Here is a 22599-nt window from a genome sequence, read left to right as displayed (position 1 = left end):
CTCAATAGTCAAAAAGGGAGCTCATATTTTAATTTGTGAATTGGAAGATGCTTTTTGTCATCATACTCTGGTACAGTTGTCAGTTCTGTTTCTCCATAGAGGTGAAGAGAGATTTGATGACATAGGAAGGCCCACGGGACATCGTTATGAAGTCAGGCCAGAGTGAAAGATGGCAGAGAAATATTTATGAAACGAAAATGTAAAATTTTTAGTGTCATGTGGAATAATGGGGTAGTACAGTATCATCCGCAGAACTGCCCTAGGCACAGGGTATTCTTCATCCTCTTAGAGATTGGACTCTTAAGAGGAGTCCAAGTGAAAGGTGAGGCTTATAAAATTGGAATTTGTACATACTCTTAAGGGTGGATACAGTAAAACTGTTATGTTTAGCTGTTTGTTACATGATAGTAAGATTCAGGGTTGAGTAATTTAGTCAAAATTTATCACTTTTAGCACCTTAGGATCAAATCATTGAGATCTGCTGTGCTTAGCTTATAATTAATTGATATACCTAGACTTTTTTTTATGAATTTCAGATTCTGAAAGAATATCCTAATGTGCTCCTACCTTTATCCCTGTGTATATTTTAAAAGGCAAAGAGAAATTTATGAGTAGATGTTGACAAAGCTGTATTTTACTAAATGGTGCTATTTGCGTTTTAGGTTGAAACAGTATTAGAAAGCTAGATATAGTGGATAAAAGTCATAGGATTTTTATTTTTTGCAGGAATGTTTCTTATTTTATTGGTGATAAAACTGAGACCCAGAAAGATGAAGTGCTTTTAGATTATCCAGTTAAGGACAGCCTTCAGAGTGAAGTTTGAGTTCCTGGGCATACTGTTTATCTTTATTAAGTCCACAAATCCTGGAACTAACTGCAAGAGAATTTTGAGACTATTCAGAATTAATCTCTGTACAGGGTCATGCTCTCCTGAAAGGTCATGTAATGCTGATAAAATTGACCTGTTTTGAAAGAGTCTTCAGTTGACGGGTGCTAGGACATTTAATGACCTTTGATTTAAGTAGTTAAAAACATTCAAATATAGTATATTATATGTTTACCTAATGTTGGAATACTAGTGAAATAATATATTTTTAAACTGTAACTAATTTCATTATAAGAAAATTTAGCTGAGCATATATACAACTATGGAATTATTCCAGAGAAGTATTTTATAATGAATATAATTGATCATCCAAAGTAGTTTTATTCTTGAAATATGTGCTAATAGATGTATCCTCTTGCCAATGTTTCCTTTTAGGTTGAGTCTATAGGTTTGCATTTTTGTAATTGTGAACCCTGTGTTATAGGCAGTACATACGTTTTACCTACTTTTAGTTTGTATTTGATTAATTTTATTAGAACTTTTTTAAAGTTGTTTTGCTTATATCCTTAATTTTAATTATAGAGAAACATTAGGAAGCTGAAGAAAATTTATATTCTGGTGACATTTATATAGGACCAGAAAGTTTCTTCTCTTCCTCCTTCTCTTCTCTCATTCTCCTTCCCCTCTCCCTCTCCCTTTTTCTCTGTCTTCTCCCTCACCCCCTCTTCCCACCCCTTGTTTTGAAGAAAGACGAGCCTGTTGTCATGTTTTTGTGAAGAATTCGTAGACTTTGCAGAGACTCTCCTCAAAATAATTGGGTGCAGAGTCTTGACATTTCCTCAGCAGACCAGATGTAAGTTAGATGGCAGAGCGGTGGGTTCCAGCTTACCATAAATGTGCCATTGTATTAGTAATGCCCAATTAATATTTCAGGTTTTGAATGTTTGGTAGAAGTCAAAGTTCAACTGATAGCTCCTATAAGAAAAATGTTTTCTGAGAGTCAGGCAACTTCTTGAGGAAGGGAGACACTATCTTTCATTCAGTGATTCATAAGAAGGAAACGTGACACTTCCATAGAACAACTGGGGTTGTTTCTATCTAGTTCTGTACCTCTCACACTGTCTGCATTTGCACCTCTGTTTCCAGAATTGTCATCAGTACTCACAATTTTTATGGTCAACTATGAATAAAGAGTTAAAACATCCTACAAGTGCTGATAAGTATGTATTTTGGAAAGATTTCCAAATTCCAAAAAGATAAACTTTTATTATATGACAGACTTACCCGGAATTTCTGCTGTTCCTCTCTCTTTCCCTTGCTTTCCCCTTTTCAGGTGGTAGTAGGTAAAGAAAGCATTAACATTTATTTTGTTTGATTAAACTTTTAGGAAAAATATTTCAGCTTTTGATTTATTTCCAAAGCAGTTATGAGAAATAAAGTTCCTATCTGTTATGCTCTCTGTGAGCTTATTAGCTTATCTTTAATGAAGACTTAAGTTTTCTAGTAATAATAAACACTAACTTTATTCTAAGTGATCCCAAGAAGATAGAATTCTGAGCTATGAATTTTTATGTCCTATCATATTTAACCAGGTTATTATTATTATTATTATTGAGAGAGAAAGAGAGGAAGGGAGAGAGATAAGAAGAATCAACTTATAATTGTGGCACTTTAGTTGTTCATTGATTGCCTCTCATATGTGCCTTGACTGGGGGCTCCAGCTGAGACAATGACCCCTTGCTCAAGCCAGCGATCTTGGGGCTTCAAGCCATCAACCATGGGATCAGATTGATGATCTCATGCTCAAGCTGGATGATCATTTGCTCAGGCTGGCAATCTCAGGGTTTCGAACCTGGGACCTCATTGTCCAAGATTGATGCTCTATCTACTGTGCTACCACTTGTCAGGCAGGTTATTTTTTTCTAGTTTATTTACTAAATTTCCCCATATAGTAACTTAATGAAATTTTATAATTTTCTCTTTGTTTAAAACTAAATAAACTATAATTATTCTCTTTTTCAGCTTTAAAAAACTCAGTATAGTATTTTAATTTTTTCTAATGTATTCTCTTAGACTAAATTGTGTTCTTCTAATACATGGTATATAAATCTGTTATCTAGCCTATGTTTAGTATTCATAAAATTATAAGATTTTTTATACCTTGAAAGACCTTAGTAATTATTTAATTCAGTCCCATTCTAATGTAAATAGAAACAGGTCTGCAAAAATCAGTCTGTCCTGAGTCATTTAATCTGTTTGTATAATAACTCTAAATCAGACTTCCTAAACTCAAATCCAGTATCCTTTATATTGTATTATGTTCTCTTGTTTATTATTTTTCCTTCTTATTTTGATCCCCAAAGTAGAAATAGAAACTGAAAAAGGGAGGGAAGCAGTTGTATTATTATGTAGTAGAACTCTTTCAATTTCAAGTCAATGCAAAATAGCTTAAATAAAAGGAGATGCTTATTGGCTTGTATAACCCTAAAGAGGCTCTGGCCTGTATCTAGGCACTTAACAGATGTCAGGAATCTCTTTCAACTCTCTCCTTTCCTCTGTATATATGTACTTTATTTTTGGGCAGGCTCTCTCTAATATAATGGCAAGGTATGACTCCCAGTAGCTCCAGTTTTATATTCTGCCTGCTTTAGCAACTGCAGCGGGAAGAGAATTACAGTTTGAGCAAAAATTCCTGGATTAGGTTCTAATTTAACTGGATTAGGGCATGTACTCATTCTTAACCAAACATTCAGCCAGAGGCTTGGTGCATATATCTGACCCTGAAGAATAGGGCCCACCTCCCATGCCCTTAAACCCCAGGGAGCTTGATAGCTTCCCAGAGGGGAAAGGATGCTGCGCAGAGAGAAGAATGCCAGTTGTCTGCTTCATATTAGTCTCCAGGATTCTGTGGTTCATGCACCACTATTTAATACATTATACTTTAATTAGTTGCATAGAATTGAAACACTATGTATGATATTCTAAACTTTGGAGATTCTTCACGAATAGAATAAATAACAGCTCAAAGAGATCTTATTTTTGATCACATAGTTAGTAGGTGTGCTATTATTAGTAAAACCTAGGAACTTGGAGTAAAAAGTTTTAGAATCAAGATTCACATTAAGGTTCAGATGCAGATTTTGAACAAGATATTTAATGTGTACCGGAACTGTTTTCTTATCCTTAAAATAAGAGGTAGTAGAATCTATCTTGTGAAGTTGTAGTATTGTTAGAATATATGCAAAATGTTTGGCACATAGTCTGATACGCAATAACTTGTTATATATTGTCATTGTAATAATCGCTGTTCCTAAGAACTACATTTCTTCCTTTGTTGAATTACTTTCCTATAATAATCTTATTCTGATCATTCTGACATGTAGCTTTTCAAGCTACTAGCAAACACTATATGTTAAAATATCTACATTATTTCTGAGTTTAGGAGTGCCAGGGGAAAATTTACTGAAGTAGAAAATTACTTTTTTAAATGAGGACTCTAGATTGTGAATTCATCGTAGAGAATAAAACATTACATATCTTGTGTTGTGGTATCTAAGTGATATTCTGGTTTGGTAGTATTCTAGGTTTGAAACATGTATATAACCTATACTTTTAAGTCTCTTTTTTAAGAGATCAATCATATACAGAGATTTACATAAAATAACTCAGGCTAAAAAAATTAATAGTTTATCATTATTGTTTATTTATTTATTTATTAATATTTTTCTGAAGTGAGAAGCAGGGAGGCAAAGAGACAGACTCCTGCATGCGCCCAACCAGGATCCACCCCAGTGGGCTCACTGGGGCAATGCTCCATTGCGGCTGGATGCATTCTCTAGCACCTGAGGTGGAGGCCATGGAGCCATTCTCAGCACCTGGGCCAACTTTGCTCTAGTGGAGCCTTGGCTGTGGGAGGGGAAGAGAGAGATAGAGAGGAAGGAGAGGTGGAAGGGTAGAGAAGCAGATGTGCACTTCTCCTGTGTGTCCTGGCTGAGAATGGAACCCAAAACTTCCACATGCTGGACCGATGTTCTACCACTGAGCCAAGCAGCCAGAGCAATAAATAGTTTATTAAAGATGCATCAAGCAAATGGAAATTTTAAAAGCTGATGATAGAATATCAATATCAGTACATTTACAGCCAATATGCATAAACCTGGATCTGGAATGTCTTTTTTTATTAACACAGGGTACATTATACAATGAAGACTTAGAAGTTAAAAACTCTTATGTGTTAAACATAACAGCAAAATATATTAAGCAAAAAGTAGCCTAAATGAAGAAACTGATAGAAAAGCAACTACAGTAGGAATCTTCAGGGTACTGAAGAAGAAGGTACAAAATAAGAAATATCTTCTACAAGAAGGTACAAAATAATATATATAAATAGATTGATAGCTATAGTAAAAAATAGCCATAAAATGCATTTTTTGTTATCCTTAAAAATGACCAAGATTAATAATTTATTATGCCAACAGCAGAAAAATCTCACCTCCAAGTAGAAATATATAAATCCCATTCCTTAATGCATGTCAATAGAATTAAAGATTTTTAGAGAAATGTTCAATCCAACAAAATCATTTGAAATTTAAAACCACTTAAATAATTTTGGGTCAGTGAGGAAATACATAATCTTTTAAAGATTATTATAATAACAAGTAGGAGAGGAACTAAAGCTGAATATATAAACGTTTGTTAATAAATAATGAATCACTTCAAATAATAAATCTAAACACATTGTATCTTTACCAATAAAAAATATATCTTTCAAAGCCAATCAAAGGAAAAAGTAGAGGAAGAAAACAAAAATTAGATGTTAAATTTAGGAAAGGAGATATAACTATAGTATAGGGGTGAAATTAAAAAGTACATTCAAGTCTATGCTAATGAATTTGAAAATCTCAATGAGAAATGGGCAATTTTCAATGAAAATGTTTTCATAAAGACTTCAAGATGAAATACAAAGTCTGAATAGATCATCCAAGAATGAAAGTGTATAGAGGCCCTCAAGTACCTGGTCTGAATTTTATTTCTGTTTGCTGCTATCACATCTGGAAGCATCAAATAATTATATTATCTTAACTTGGTCAAGGTATTAGAAAATATAGTATGTAAAACTTCCCAGGTGACTGCTTACATAGTCCCTCTACCTTAATCCAATAGAGTTAGCATATTACAAAGGCCAGAAAGTACAATATGGGGGAAATTAAAATACCTCAGTTTGGCCAAAAGTAAGAGTACATTCAAGGGAGTGGTGAGAGGTATTTTCACTGAAGTTTCCTCTTGCTGTCATCACTTTCTACACAACTGTACTTAAAACACAGTTAAGCCTCCAGCATTCTCACTGACACAGTAATAAATTTTTCTGAAGTCACATTGTGTAATAGGAAAAGAAACCTTAGATAAATCCCCTAATACCTCATTTATTCAACATCATCAGTGAATGCATTACTGCACACATAAGATTTTTTTCTTTAGATAAATCAGTCGTTTTAAAAATAACACATGAATTGAATATATATATATTTAAGTATTTGTTAATTTTTTAAAACGTTGCGTGTTTCCTGGTTTCTTCAACAAAGAGATGTATGTAGATCAGGGATATCTCTGAGTAGCGGTGTTATCAGATTATTGCATACATTTATGTCAGTTACATACTCCTGTTTCTGTTGGGCTCTAAGGCCAGCATCACTCTTTGCTGCTGCTGTTTTTGCCTTCTTAAGGCTGTATGCCTTGATCTAGTTTGCTAATTCCAATATGCTTTTGCATGGAAAATGAGTAACCAAGTTTGTGAGGAATTGTGTGTTTAATGAGTCCATTAATCCTTGAGAGGAGCCCTGTGTGTAAAAAACATAGCTTCAGTGCAGAAGCCTTTGACATTTTGGATATGTAGTAGCCTTTGCATATTGGCTTTACAGGCCAGAGCATTGTTGTGACCTTTGAGTAGATGGGGGTATTATAGTGTTAAGATATGTGTATTTTAAGGGAGAAAAATTATTCTGAAGATTATCCTTTGTATTAATATTGCTCTGATTCATTCTGTTACTGAGCTGCATTTAAATATTAATCATTTAAGGTCAAATTTCTAATGTATATAACAATAACCCAGTTACCAATTTAACAATTTAAGTGGAATAACTATAATGGAACTTTTCTTTTGAATTTGGCTTCTCTCTTCTGTCCACCAGGGAGTAACTATTCCCAGTCAGAGGCGCTATGTGTATTATTATAGCTACCTGTTAAAGAATCATCTGGATTATAGACCAGTGGCACTGTTGTTTCACAAGATGATGTTTGAAACTATTCCAATGTTCAGTGGCGGAACTTGCAGTAAGTGCTCTAAATTCTCATTCTTCCATGATTTGGAACACTTTTCTTAACATATGTAGAAATTTATATAAAAATCGAGAAAGAAATTTATTACACTTAAAATTTATGCAGGAGTATATACATTTCTGAAGCATCCATACTGATTGATTAACTCAGTTATTTAGTGCATTGGGCTAAGGAAGCCAAGAGCAGTATGTTTTAATATCTTTGAAGCCAAATTATATTTATAAAAGAAATATTCTGTGTTGCATTTACCAAGTGCAGCCTAAATTCTGATTAGATGACTGAAAAATCTGTCCCATCACATCCAGCATCAGAGTAGCAGGTGGGATTCATCATTTTACTGAGTTGAAGCAAGAACCAATTTCTTTATAGCTTAGGGAAGACTAGATATTAATAATAATGGTGACAGGGTCAATAAAGACTAAGAGAAAAAAAATGAGAAGATATAGTGGCAGGCTAACGTATTGTGAATGAATAGGGTTGAGTCAAAGTGTGTAGAGTATTAGAGAAAATCTGAATTTAGAATCAAGTATTTAGAAGACAATTCTGTAATTTCTAGATAAGATACCACCACATTATTTCTTCTAATACTAATAATTTCAGTGATACTTTGTAATTCACTAGTGATTTTAGTTTTTAGCTTTAAGTTTTGCTTTTTAAAAATATTTATGTAATTTAAAACAGATCTATCCCTAAATAAGTTTATACCTAGGAAATTAATTTTTTTCCTCCTGTTTAAAAAAACTTTGAGTGTGACATCTGTTAATAAAAGTATAGGTTTCAGGTGTACAATTCTATAATGCATCATCTATATATTGTGTTGTGTGTTCACCACCCAAAAAATTAATTTCTTGATGTGTTTATCTTTGTCATATAGGTGTGATCACCTTCATCAGATATTTTCTGTATTCTTAGAGCAAGGCAACTGTATCAAAGACCACAGTTTTATTAATATAGCATGTTAAAGGCTTCTAAGCTTTTGTCATCTAAGTAGAATTTAAAAAGCTGCTGGGTGCAAGGCACTAAGCTATCAGAGGTGATTGACATAGGAACTTAACAGATTCATAGAGAAGAAGGAAAAGGAAAAAAAAAACTCATGCTTTTCCTACAGTATAGATATCAGTATAAGATCCAAAAGAAAGGTATAAGAAATATTAAAGAAATAAAGAGGGAGAGAGAACATGCAGTTCAGTAATTTTTTTTTCACTTTGGCCTCTTAAAAATCTTATCCATTCTATTCTGCCTGCCTGCATTTAAATATTGTGTCATTTTGTTTGCTCTCAGTATTACATTTATACTGACTACTGAAATGTTTTTAATATTTACTAATCTTCTATGCACTCTGATTTAATACTATGTAATAAAATTGTATGCAAGTAATATATAATTAAATGGGAGGGTGTATGTATAAATTATAAATGGTATATTCAGAAAAAAAGTTTGGGGAGTTGTCAGATAGTTTCATGAAGAAAGTCCAGCTCTTTATTGAACACTGGGGACAGCTTACAGTTTAGATTGGCATTAAATCTGAAGGAAGTATTACAGGCAATAGGAAATAGCTTGAATTGAAGCACAGCAGAAGGAAATGAGCTGGACAAGAAATGTAGAGACAGAATAGACTAGGAATGGAATGTGTGGCTGACTGTTGGAAGACCCCAAATGAGGATATCAGACTTGATATGATAAATACTACCATCTCTGTGATAATATTGGAGGCTTAAACTGTGTTGTACAGTTGTGTAGAAAGTGATGATAGCAAGAGGGGAAAAAATGGTGGTAAGGAAACTAGTTATGTGACTTGCTCTAAGTCAGATGTGCTTTGTTGGGGTAATCAAATAGAATTAGATTAGTTTTTCTTTTGTCATTTATATTTGAAGATCTTGTCGGAGTTTTGATCCTAGTCACTTGAATAATTCACAGAAAAGGGAGGAAAGAAAAGTAGAACTGAGACTTGGAGACATGAATGTTGGTATTTTAGTTTAAACATGTTTTTAATTCAGGTAAAGGTAAGCTGGCCACACATGAAGAGAGAGATGCAGTGAGTACTTGAAAAGTGTGAGTTTGCATCTTTAGATGAAAGCTATGTCAGAATTTTGGGAAGCACCAGGAAAGAGACAGAGTGGTTAATTATGCCTTCATGTAAATGTAGTTTGGGGTTGTAGATGGAAAGGCTCAGTGGGAACCCGTGAGGCCAAGACAAGGAGAGATGCCTTCAGGAAGGAATAACAGAAATCAGTTAAGAAAACAAAACTTGTGGTTAAAATAAATTGTCTTCTGCAAAGTTGTCAGGGATTAACAATTTTTGTTTATTTGATTATTGTCTTAATATTTCTAAATAAAGGACAAGTTGCTATAGTTTTTATATTTTAAAGGGTTAAATATGTTAATAAAAGATGAACACTGATTTTTTTCTCTCAATACTATTTCAGTATGTATGTACCTGAGGAAATTTAATTCAGATGTTTTTTACTGGATATCTAATCTTTAGAACACAATCATATCTAAGGATATAAATCAGAATTGTGTCTTAGAAGCCAGCAGAAACATACCAATGTTAGACTGTCTTATCTATTTAAAATGTGAAATTCATATAGTAAAGAAAATTATTTTCTTTAGTGATTTGAGGAAATCTTTTCCACTTACTTTTATTGCACTTTTTTAGCTTGATTTTTGAGGGAAATTTTAAGGAACACTGATTTGTAATTAGCTTATGGATTATAATTCTGAAATTTTTGAAAGTACACATTTTAGATGAAATCTGACATGTTAGTTAAATTGCTTTTCAAAGTTCTAAAATCAGGATTATCAGTTTCTGAATTAGTAGAGTTTAAATTAATAGGTTACAAGGCATTTTCATTCTGGTTAATTTTATTCACAGCTTTGAAATTATACCTTGTTTGTTTCTTCAAGCTAAATTTCCAGTAAAATTTATCTTGTAAAATGGCTCATTGTACTTTGAATCTTTAGTCACAGAAGTGAAAGTTATTGACAGATTATTAGTGTAACATTTCCCCTTTTTAGAGAGCCTTTTTCTCAAGATAAATATCTCCTACTATGAATTACGTGATTGATGATACTGCTCTATATACTGTATAGAAGAGCCAATAAATGTTTATTAAACTGGAAAATTCATTTAGCTTAGATAAGGTTTTTGACTGATTCTTAGTTATTGGTCATATTGATAAGGAATATGATAGGCTTTTTTTTTTAAATCTTTAAGGATAATGCCTTTTGGTGCTGAGAATATTATGTATATATGTATGTATATACACACATACACACATATATATATTTCTCGTGCACTTTAGGCAAGCTTGCTTTTATTTCTTGATCATCATGGCATGTTTCCTTCAAAAATCCACTTCTAACCCTCCTAAGGTCAATAACTTGTTTTGTTTTTCTTTTCTTCCTTTTCCATTTCCTTTCCCTTTCCCTTCCCCCTTTTCTCTTGATTTGAGAGGTGGGGGTGGAAGAGACAGAATTGTCGACTCATTGTTTTACTTACAATCATTGGTTGCTTCTCATATCTGCCTTCACTAGGGATTGGCCCACGACCTTGGTGCATGGAGATGATGCTCTATCCACTGAGCAACCTGGCCAGGGCCAATCGTTTTCTTTTTAATGAACTTGTTTTTGAACTCAGTATAGTACAAATGAATTATACTTTGTCAGATTATTTAGATAATTTAAAGTTTTTAAAGTCCTAGGATCTTAATATTTATGACTTGAGAATTTCTATCATTAATAGAATTAGTATAAGTGTATTTCTGAGTAGATTTAAAAAATAAAACATAATTCTTCACTTTCGAAACTTTTTAGTTGCATTGATAATCCATAAGTGTGATACATTTTGAGAGGTCGTTTTTTACCAGTTATTTTAAAACAGACATGGGCCAAAGCCAAAATACTTGTTAATGAATAGGGAATGTGTTTTAGACCTAGAGGGTGTATTATATAAAATTTGTGCTTGATGTCTGTTGCATTTCTTTGCAAACACTTCTAATCGCTTTTTCCTGTTTCTAATCATGGTGGCTTTATACACCTTTAAAAATATAATATGAGCTTTAGGTAAAATGAATGGAAGTTAATATTTTTATAATTATTGAGACCTGTTTGTGAAGTTTACTATAACTTTGTTTTACAGCAGGGGTCCCCGAACTTTTTACACAGGGGGCCAGTTCACTGTCCCTCAGACCGTTGGAGGGCCGGACTATAAAAAAAACTATGAACAAATTCCTATGCACACTGCACATATCTTATTTTAAAGTAAAAACACAAAACGGGAACAAATACAATATTTAAAAAAGAACAAGTAAATTTAAATCAACAAACTGACCAATATTTCAATGGGAACTATGCTCTCACTGACCACCAATGAAAGAGGTGCCCTTTCAGAAGTGCAGCGGGGGCCGCATAAATGGCCTCAGGGGCCGCATGTGGCCCGCGGGCCATAGTTTGGGGACCCCTGTTTTACAGTATATATTTTCCTCTTATGAACATGTAGTGATTTGTATTTTGTGGATTTTGTTACATGGTAAAGACTTTAAAATACTGCAACAAAATATCTTTCAAAAGTTACCTTTTATGTAGTTGATAAATGTGCCAGAAAGTTATTTTAATGTTTTTATTCTTAAAATATAATTTGTACTAGATTTATAATAATTTTAATGTTAAAGTTTGTATATTATAGTGCTAGAAATCTAATCCTGGGACTTAGTATTTATGAAATTGAGTTGTCTTTCGTAACAATGATAGAACCTAATGTTTTAGGTTTAGATCAGGAAAATCTTGTATTGATTACATTTTTTACCTAATTTATTTTCATTGATTTGTTTTAGATGAGGATTACAAAAGTAAAGAATTGCTATTTTGTATTTTTTGCTAATATTAATTATTAAAATAGTTTTTGACAGTTTTATAATTAAAGGCATTTCCTGTGAATGATACTTACATGTATTTAACCATGCAGATCCTCATTTTGTGGTCTGCCAGCTAAAGGTGAAGATATATTCCTCCAATTCAGGACCGACACGACGGGAAGACAAGTTCATGTACTTTGAGTTCCCTCAGCCGTTGCCTGTGTGTGGTGACATCAAAGTAGAGTTCTTCCACAAACAGAATAAGCTAAAAAAGGTTTGCACTTTACTTTTATTGGGAAATATATTCAAAATAACCATACCTTGAATAGTAATCTCAGATCTTTTGCCTGAAGTATTTGATTAGGTTGAAATCAATCTATAAGAAGAAATTAAAAGGTACTTTATGATTGATTTTTAATAAATTATAATTGGTTTTCTATTAGATTTGCACACGCATTGCTTATTATTGCATTGATGAGCCATTATAATGGTAAATAATTCTGTTAGAAGGGGAAGGTCTTATGGCATGTAATTTGAAATGAATTTTCTTTAAGTTGGGTTATGTAAAGAAATTTTGTAAAAATATTAAAGATTGTATACATACTCCTTTAAATCTGTTATAATCCTCTTAGAAAGGGTAATTACCTGAAAAGAAGTTAGCATGGGATCATGAGTTTAAAAAAACTTTGGTTTATATGTATACATAAGATCTGTTTCATGTTCTTGTGTAATGACACAAAGCACTGTTTCCCCATTTTAATTTATGTTTCTTACAACTAGGTCATTCTCTATATTTAGCTTCCTTATTTTTACTGAGTATTTAGATTTTTAGCTAGGAGAGAAATAGTTATGAAGGAGAAGTAATAAAACATGAAAAAATGTGGTATTTAATGATGCAGGTTTAGAAGGTGAGGTTTGCATCTTAATTGAGCTATATTTGGAAAATGTAAGAGCTCACTTTAAAATAAACTATCTTGTTTTAAAATATGATAAGTGAACATTTAAGATGAACCTAAGGTACAAAATAATTAGATGGTTAAGAATAAAAACACAAGCTTTGTTACTGCCTCATTGAACCTACTAAATAGCATATTGCCAATTTTTACATATTCTCAGTAATAGGGTTGATTTAGTTTTCCTGATTTTTAGCTTTTTTAAAAAGAAAATAAAGAGGAAGATTTGTTTACTGCAAAAATTTTAAAATCTACTTTGACCTATTCGAAGAAATATAATTTTTATTTAGAATACAAGTAGTTAGAAAATCACAAAATGTTAAACTAATTTTTTCACCAGAAAAAAAATTACCTGTTATATATAAATAAGTTTCAATAACTTTAAACATTTATTTTTTAATAATCCCAGAATGGTTAGCAAATGTTCTAAAATTAATGTAGTTTTTTCTCTTCTATTCATTTTAAGAAAAGTACACTTAAAATTTTATATTTTGCTTTTAAAGGCTGGCACCTGACTTACTATATTCCTATATCTTTAGGAATGTGCTCATTCTTATCATTTGAGTTATTACTACTTGTACATTGCATTAACACATGTAAAATTGAAGATTAGATTAAATATTTCTGATATATGTGTATCTTGGATTACTTTATGTACATTTTCATTTTATGTGATTTTCCTTTGTTAAAAGTACTTGCAGATTTAAACAGAAACAGGTGTAAATAATCAGTGTATACCATGGAATCCACATTTTTTATTACTAGTTTAAATATTTTTTAAATTTAAATATTTAAATTTAAATATTACTAGTTTATTTCCTTCTGACTCCTAAGTAAAATATGTATGTAGTTATTAATTCAGTGACTTTGCTAAAATAAATTAAATATTTTTAAAAATGCATATAAGATTGCTTTGCTTAGGTACTGTTAAAAGATACAAAGACATTTAAGATATGAGATACTTAAGGTCTTACCATCTTCTGGGGGGGAGGAAGGAATAACTTGAAGATAAATTAAAATAAAATATTTAAATGGAAATAGAGGCACCAAATAAGGTATCACAAGGTGATGCATCATTAATTGTCAAATGATCCATGCAAGCCAAATTCTGGTAATTAAGATAGAGAGACGTTTTCTTTGTTGATAAAAGTCTGAAGTGATGGACTTTTGATGTTGTTTTTGATTGATAAAACCTCATATTAGTAAGAAATGATTCCTTAAAAATAAGCATTTCATAACATAAAAAATATCAGGTTATTTACCTTCTCCTTTCCCACTCCATATTTTATTATGAAAATTTTTTAAACATTCATTGTCATTTAAGAAACTTGAGCTACTTAATGTTTGTATTGCTGTAGCAGTAAGAATGTATCAAGACTGTTGCTTTATTGGGAAGTTGTAAAACCTTTCAAGAAAAAGTAAATTTTGTTATGAACAGCTTGTTGAAACAAAAAAAAAATTAAATCCATTTCTGAATTTTTAAATACATAGAAGCTAAAACATTTTTAACCTAATCTTAGAAAGAAAATATTTTATTTAAGGTTTTAAAGCAAAAGTAAGTTATCTTAGAACTTGTAGAATTGTATTTTTGGTTTAAAATTTGAATGAAAGAAAAATCATATGTGAATTAAAGATAGCAGGATAACCCACAAATTGCTAAGTATTAGTCTTTGTGTTTACCTTTATTCAAAATATCAAATGACACATTGCTTATATTGTTGATTTCTTGTGGCAAATGTTGAATGTAGGTAACATACTTTTTAAAAAAAATTTTTAAATGTCATTTTTATTTTTTAGGACAAAATGTTTCATTTTTGGGTAAATACATTCTTCATACCAGGACCAGAGGAAACCTCAGAAAAAGTAGAAAATGGAAGTCTATGTGATCAAGAAATTGATAGTATTTGCAGTATAGAGCGAGCAGATAATGACAAGGAATATCTAGTACTCACTTTAACAAAAAATGATCTCGACAAAGCAAATAAAGACAAAGCTAACCGATATTTTTCTCCAAATTTTAAGGTCAGTTAGAAACATTTCTAAAGTTGGTGTGTGTGTGTGTGTGTGTGTGTGCGCGCGCGCTTCATTTTAGGTATATAGCTAGTAAAGGACTTGCTTGACTAATTTTTAAATTAAATATTATTTAGAAGTAGTAATTTGTAGCAGTAATCTGGTAGTTTCTAATGAAATTCAGGATATACAAAACAACGTGAAAGATGCACTTTCCTCATTTTATTTTTTGTTTGTTGAAATTTGGGGCAGATGTTGGGGAAGGGAGTTAATTGGGATATGAAGGAGAAATTGGGGAAGAGGTAGAAGAGAACGCTAAGTCATTTGGGAATAATTCATATGGAATGTTCTCATTGGTTTTACTCTTGTACCCCTCCAGTTCATTCTCAGTCCCTCAGAGTGATTTTAAATATAGACTTGTCTATTTTAAAAAGTGTAAACTTCTGTTTACATTTTAAAAAGATGTTGTGGTCTTGGATGTGCCCTACATGGATCTGCATAGTAATTTAGCACAGGCCTACCTCCTATATCAGCTCTACATAAATTCTTTCCTTGTTTTCTGATACTCACCCATATTGGTCTGTCTTCATTTCTCTAAAATGCTAATCTCTTCTGCCTATGGTCTTTCCAATTCTTTTTTTATTTCCTTTCTGTCTCTCTGCCACCAGCCTTTCCCCCCCACCCTTCACATGGATAACCTTCTAGTATTCTTAGCTTTAATATCATGTGGCCTGAAAGGCATTCTCTGATCATGCTCTCCTGTTAATGGCTTTCTAAAACTATTTCCTCTAAAGGAATTATTTGGTTTGTTTTCATTTCATTTCTGTGTGATTTTGGATGTGTGTCTGTGTATATGCATGTTTCTATGTATAGGTAACAGTCCTCCAGGTTTCCAAATGGAGGTTTGATGTTTTTAAAACTTTCTTTTCCTATTTCATACTGTACTTGACTTTTTCCCCTTTCACCATACCTTCCTCCTTTCTCTTTTTAAAAATTCTTTTTTTCTTCATTCTATTTTTATAATATAACAAACCTAACCATAGCTTATAAATATAACAGTATTGCTAGTGATATTTAAGTATATTTACATTTTATATCTCTTTTAAGTGTTTTGAAGTGTCTTAGAATTCATAGTTTTCCATTTCCTTTCTTTTCTCTAAGTCTGCATTTTTCTCAATCACTAGCTTCTAAAGTATGATTTTCCCTAGTTTTATTGTTTTCTGTTTTAATATTACAAGAGATTTTATATTTGTGATTACAAATAAAACTTTTAATTATCAGTAAACATATATCATACAATGGTAAGTGCTATGTAAAAATAAAGCAAAGATAGGATAGAGAAAAAACTCAGTGTGTTTTTTAGCTGGACGGTTAGGTTAGAGAAGGCCTCCCCAAGCAGGTGACATTTAATTAGAGGCCTAAATGAAATGAGTAAGCTATATCGATATCTGAGAAAAGAGGGAGGAGCTAGTACAAAAGCCCTGAGACAGGAATGAGCTTGGTGTATTTGAGGATTGACAGATAAGTCATTTTGACTAAAACACATTAGTACAAGAGTGAAGACATTAGAGTGTTATCAGCGCAGGAAAGATGTGATTTGAATGTTTTCTTTAAAAGTTCACTCTGTCCACTTCTTTTAATATATAGAGTGGAGATGAAAGTAGGGAGAGGAGATGGGAATGGAAGCTAAGAGATTAGTTACAAGGCTGTTACAGTGGTTTAGTTCAGATGAGAAATGGTGAAATGGTGCTTGCCTGAACAAAAGTAGTGGCAGCAAAAGGTAATGAGAAACTGCCAGGTGTGCAGTGGACTCCTGAGTTTTCAGTAAACATACACCTGGCTCTTTGAATCCCTCAGTTTCACATCCACAGATTTCAAGCAACAGAGGACCAACTGAATGCATTGTTTTATGCCATTTTATATAAGGGACTTAGCATTCACAGATTTTGGTATCCATTTGTGAGTGGCGGAGGGTGGTTCTGGAACCAGTGCCCCATGAGTATGGTGGACAGTTGTAGTTAAAGTTTTGAGGGAGTTAAAAGTTATACATAGGTTTTCAGTTACAACTCCCACATGGCTCCAGGTTCAGTTGTTTATGGTACAGTATTTTGAAGATAGAACTAAAAATATTACTGATGGAATGAATGTTGGGTATAAGATAAGAAGAAGAATTAATAATGACTCTTGGATAACTGGGATAGGAGTGCTGTAGGTATAATAGAAGGAGCAAGGGATTCTAAGTCAGATCTAATTTAAGTTCCACATCTACTTCCTACTAGGTATGCAGTCTTCATCAAGTTACCTAACCTTTCTGGCTCTTAGCTTCCCTTCCTTTAAGATGGAATTGCCTGGCCCTGGCCAGGTTGCTCAGTTCATTAGAGCATCATCCCAATACACCAAGGTTGTGGGTTCAGTCCCCGGTCAGGGCACATACAAGAATGAACCAATTAATCTTAAGCAAGTGGAACAATAAATTGATGTTTCTTTCTCTTTTTGCCTTTCTTTCTCTCTTCCAACCTAAATCATAAACACACAAACAGACATAAATAATTAAATAAAATAGAGCTACATGTCTTGTAAGGCTGTTTTGACAATTACTTTAGCTAAACCTATAAGGGTCCTTGGTTTTCTGTTTAGACAACTGTGTGATGTTTACTTTCTTTTCCTTACTTTCAGGTGAAGTTTTTTTTTTAGGGCTATTTGGATTCTAGACATCATTATGTAATATTTGTATTTGTTTGTATCAGGAAATACATTGAATTTCAGATAGGTAGTTGGTGAAACATTCTTTTGGAACTCAACTGTTAGTGAATAAACTGAGCTATCTGGCTTGGGGCTATTATGTGAACTTCAGTCTCAGTGTATTTCTTTTATATATTTAGTTAGTGCTGGTAGCTTATGCTATTACATCCCAGTTTATCTTTTCAACATATAACAAGAAAGACAATGGTGGGAATTTTAAGAAGGTGGTCATTTAAAAGGCAGCTGCCTTTATTGATTATTAGTACTTAAAAATGAATCTGCTAAATATATATATATCTATACTAAGAAATTTAGAGTTAGTCAAATTTATGGATTTTCCATTTAAACTGTCTCTTTTTTCTCTAGGTGAAGCTCTACTTTACAAAAACAGTAGAGGAGCCTTCAAATCCAGAGGCTAGCAGTTCAACTTCTGTAACACCAGATGTTAGTGATAATGAACCTGATCATTATAGGTATTCTGACACCACTGACTCTGATCCAGAGAATGAACCTTTTGATGAAGATCAGCATACACAGATTACAAAAGTTTGAATTTTTTTATCTAGAGGGATAAAATACCATGAAAACAAACTTGAATAAACTGAAAATGGACCTTTTTTTTTTTTTTTTTTAATGGCAATAGGACATTGTGTCAGATTACCAATTATAGGAACAATTCTCTTTTCCTTGACCAATCTTGTTTTACCCTATACATCCACAGGGTTTTGACACTTGTTGTCCAGATGAAAAAAGGTTGTGTAGCTGTGTCATGTATATACCTTTTTGTGTCAAAAGGACATTTAAAATTCAATTAGGATAAATAAAGATGGCACTTTCCCATTTTATTCCAGTTTTATAAAAAGTGGAGAGACAGACTGATATGTATACGTAGGAATTTCTCATTTTGTGTTCTGTCACCAACTGAAGTGGCTAAAGAGCTTTGTGATATATACAGGTTCACGTCCTACCCCTTTGCACTTGTGGCAACAGATACGTTTGCAGTTGGCTGGAGGAGTTTCTAAAGGGTTTTGCTACATTCTAATGCATGTATTCGGGTTAGGGGAGTGGAGAGAATGCTCAGAAAGGAATATATTTTATGCTGGACTCCAGACCATATACCATCTCCAGCTCTTTACATGCACCTTTCTTTAGCATGCTACAGTTATTAATCTGGATATTTGAGGAATTGGCCGCTGTCACTGCTTGTTGTTTGTGCATTTTATTTTTTTAAGCATACTGGTGCTAGAAAAGGCAGCTAGACGGAGTGACTCTGTATTGGGGTACAGGAATGAACCTTCCACAACATCTTAAGAGTCCACAAATGAAGGGATATAAAAACGATATGGTTGTAGATAAGAAACACAGCAACAGTGACTTAACCATATGAATGTGGAGGCTATCAACCAAGAATGGGCTTGAAACATTATAAAAATTGACAATGATTTATTAAATATGTTTTCTCAATTGTAATGACTTATCCATCTCCTGTGTAATCAAGGCCAGTGCTAAAAGTCAGATGCTATTACCTACATCAGTCAACAACTTACACATATTGTATTAGTTTTCAATCATATACCTGCTGTGGATGCTTCATGTGCTGCCTGCAAGCTTCTTTTTTCTCATTAATATAAAATATTTTGTAATGCTGCACAGGAAATTTCAATTTGAGATTCTACAGTAAGCAGTTTTTTTTCTTTAAAGATTTATGATGCACTTATTCAATCCAATAACTGTCAGCCGTTCCACCCTTTTGACCTTACACATTCTATTACAATGAGTTTTGCAGTTTTGCACATTTTTTAAATGTCATTAACTGTTAGGGAATTTTACTTGAATACTGAATACATATAATGTTTATATTTAAAAGGACATTATTTGTGTTAAAAAGGAAATTAGAGTTGCAGTAAATCTTCAACACTGTACAAATAATAAGGCATTTACTTTTTCAGTAGAAATTATCCCACATAATGCTTTTAACGATTTGCTATTGAAAGAATAGATTTTTTTTTAATGTGCAGTGTTGAATTATTTCTTCATAGTGCTAGAAGTTAGGACTAGGGCTTCGTTTTCACTTCTTAAATATCATATATTTGATATGCCCAGACTGCATATGATTTTAAGCAGAGTACAACTACTATTGTAAAGCTAATGTGAAGATATTATTAAAAAGAATTTTTTCCCAGGAATTTGGTGTCTTTCAAATTATACCTTGACCTTGAAACATTTGAATATCCAGCCAATTTATTTCTTAATGGTGTAAAATCTCATTTTCAATAACTTATTGGTGCTGAAATTGTTCACTAGCTGTGGTCTGACCTAGTTAATTTACAAATACAGAACGCATAGGACCTATTAAAGCAGCATTTATAGAGTTTGATGGTAAATAGATTAGGCAAAACTTCATCTAAAATATTCTTAGTAAAGTAATATTGACATGTTTTCCATACCTCATCAGTTTCATTCAACAAATAAAATTTTTAAATTTCTAACAAAGCTCTTAATTAGGATTTACACATTTATATTTAAACAATATATAGAGAGAATTGATTGACTGCTCATAAATTAAATTGCTAAGGTTGGAGACAACTATTCCTAAGATCTCACCATTGAAATTTATATGCCACCTTGTCTTTCATAAAAGCTGAAAATTGGTGACTATGAAAATCAACCATTGATGTTTTAAAGATAGTTATTAAAGACTGTTATTAGTTACAGTTTTGGGCACAGTATATTAAAAAATAACTGTATTGTTCTGATATGTAACATGGAGGGCCAGGTCATTTATAATGACATTATAATGGGCTTTTGCACTGTTATTATTTTTCCTTTGGAATGTGAAGGTCTGAATGAGGGTTTTGATTTTGAATGTTTCAATGTTTTTGAGAAGCCTTGCTTACATTTTTATGGTGTAGTCATTGGAAATGGAAAAATGGCATTTTATATATATATTATATATATAAATATATATTATACATACTACTCTCCTTTATTTCAGTTACCATCCCATAGAATTTGACAAGAATTGCTATGACTGAAAGTTTTTGAGTCCTGATTAAAACTTTATTTATGACAGTATTCATCATTAGCCTGAAATGCATTCTGTAGGTGATCTCTGAGTTTCTGGAATGTTTTCATAGACTTTTTGGATGTGCAGCCGCTTACATGTCTGAAGTTACTTGAAGGCATCACTTTTAAGAAAGCTTACAATTGGACCCTGTACCATCCTAAGTCCTCTGTAGCTCCTCTTGAACATTTTTTTGCCATAATTATTAAAGGGTAGTTGAATAAATAGCATCACCATTCTTTGCTGTGGCACAGGTTATAAACTTAAGTGGAGTTTACTGGCAGCATCAAATGTTTCAGCTTTAAAAAAATTAAAGTAGGGTACAAGTTACATGTTTAGTTCTAGAAAATTTGTGCAATATGCTCATAACGATGGCTGTGGTTGCCACAAAGTGCCTCGTTTACCTTTAAATACTGTTAACGTGTCATGCATGCAGATGGAAGGGGTGGAACTGTGCACTAAAAGTGGGGGCTTTAAGTGCAGTGTTTGGCAGAGTTGCCTTCTACCCTGCCAGTTCAAAAGTTCAATCTGTTTTCATATAGAATATATATACTAAAAAATTTCAGTCTGTTAAAACAGCCTTACTCTGATTCAGCCTCTTCAGATACTCTTGTGCTGTGCAGCAGTGGCTCTGTGTGTAAATGCTATGCACTGAGGATACACAAAAACTATGTGTATAGGATAATGCCTCATACCAATCAGATGTCCATTTGTTATTGTGTTTGTTAACAACCCTTTATCTCTTAGTGTTATAAACTCCACTTAAAACTGATTAAAGTCTCATTCTTGTCATTGTGTGGGTGTTTTATTAAATCAGAGTATTTATCATTTAAATTGCTTAAATTTGTTGAAAATTTAAATACTGGGCAGCCAAATGTGATGTTTTGTATAGTGTTTTTTCCTGCTGTCCTCACAGTCTATAATTATTAAAACATGGGCTTTGTCAGCTTGGGAATAAATGATCAGTTTACTTATGTTTGAGAAACGCACTTTTTAGGGTTTTAGTCAACACTTAATAAATTGTTCGAGCACATTACATAACATTCTAATCTTGAAAAACTTCAAGATTCTTGAAAAATTGTGCATTTCTTTAAAGGAAGCCAGATGTCTGCAGATAATTCCCCAGAACGGATTTGATACTTCAGATTTCAATTTGTGACTTTTTCATTCTTTATGATTCTGTAGTCTGCCATCAACATATGGGAAAGCTTCACTACTCATTGTAACTAGTGAAATTTAAAAATTAGAATTCTAGGAGAGTTTAAAGAACTTAGTGTACCCGAATTCAATCTTGTTATTTCTAATATTCTTAAAAGCTTAAAGACTAAGGCATATCCATTCAACAAAGCATAGTAAGGTTATAATATAACCATAGTAAGCAAAAAGTGTGGCTGTACAAAAGTTTTGAAAATAAAGCAGACCATTTATGTAACAGTGCAATTTAATGTTATCTGAAGTTTACACTTGTGACTTTTTAAAAGTGTGAAAATGGGTAATGTAAAGAAGTATGAAAAGTGTGTAGACATTTTACTTTTAAGTATGGTTGAAAACTATACTAGAATCTAAAATTCTAATTTGTAAGACCTTGGTGATTTCTGAAAACAGAATTTACTGAAAATTTTGTTTTTATTTATATTCTTCACTATAATTTGAGCTAGTTTAATAATACTAAGTGAATGAATGCCATCACCATTTCCATTGAGAATTAAAAAATCACCAGTGTTTAACACGCAGGCTTCCAAAGGCTTACCAAAAATCAAGACCCTTAACTCTAGTTGATTTGCTGCTAACATGAAACATTTTTTTCTTTTA

At 32.5% G+C, this 22599-nt stretch overlaps 1 protein-coding gene across 1 annotated transcript in view; it reads left to right on the top strand.

Moving 5' to 3' along the window:
* PTEN (phosphatase and tensin homolog) overlaps positions 1-21579 on the top strand; it is a gene marked incomplete at its 5' end in the record, with an annotated part of 88526 nt that extends 66947 nt beyond the window's left edge. The window contains 4 exons of the mRNA XM_066244141.1: positions 7015-7156; positions 12129-12292; positions 14769-14993; positions 18090-21579. Coding sequence (XP_066100238.1) covers positions 7015-7156; positions 12129-12292; positions 14769-14993; positions 18090-18275 — 717 coding nt within the window. The remainder of the gene's footprint in view (positions 1-7014; positions 7157-12128; positions 12293-14768; positions 14994-18089) is intronic.
* Positions 21580-22599: the final 1020 nt, after the last annotated feature.

Source organism: Saccopteryx bilineata, chromosome 9, assembly GCF_036850765.1.
Source record: "Saccopteryx bilineata isolate mSacBil1 chromosome 9, mSacBil1_pri_phased_curated, whole genome shotgun sequence".
NCBI classification, from domain to species: domain Eukaryota; kingdom Metazoa; phylum Chordata; class Mammalia; order Chiroptera; family Emballonuridae; genus Saccopteryx; species Saccopteryx bilineata.
Note: the sequence above shows the minus strand (reverse complement) of the source record. Positions and strands in the feature narration are given on the sequence as shown.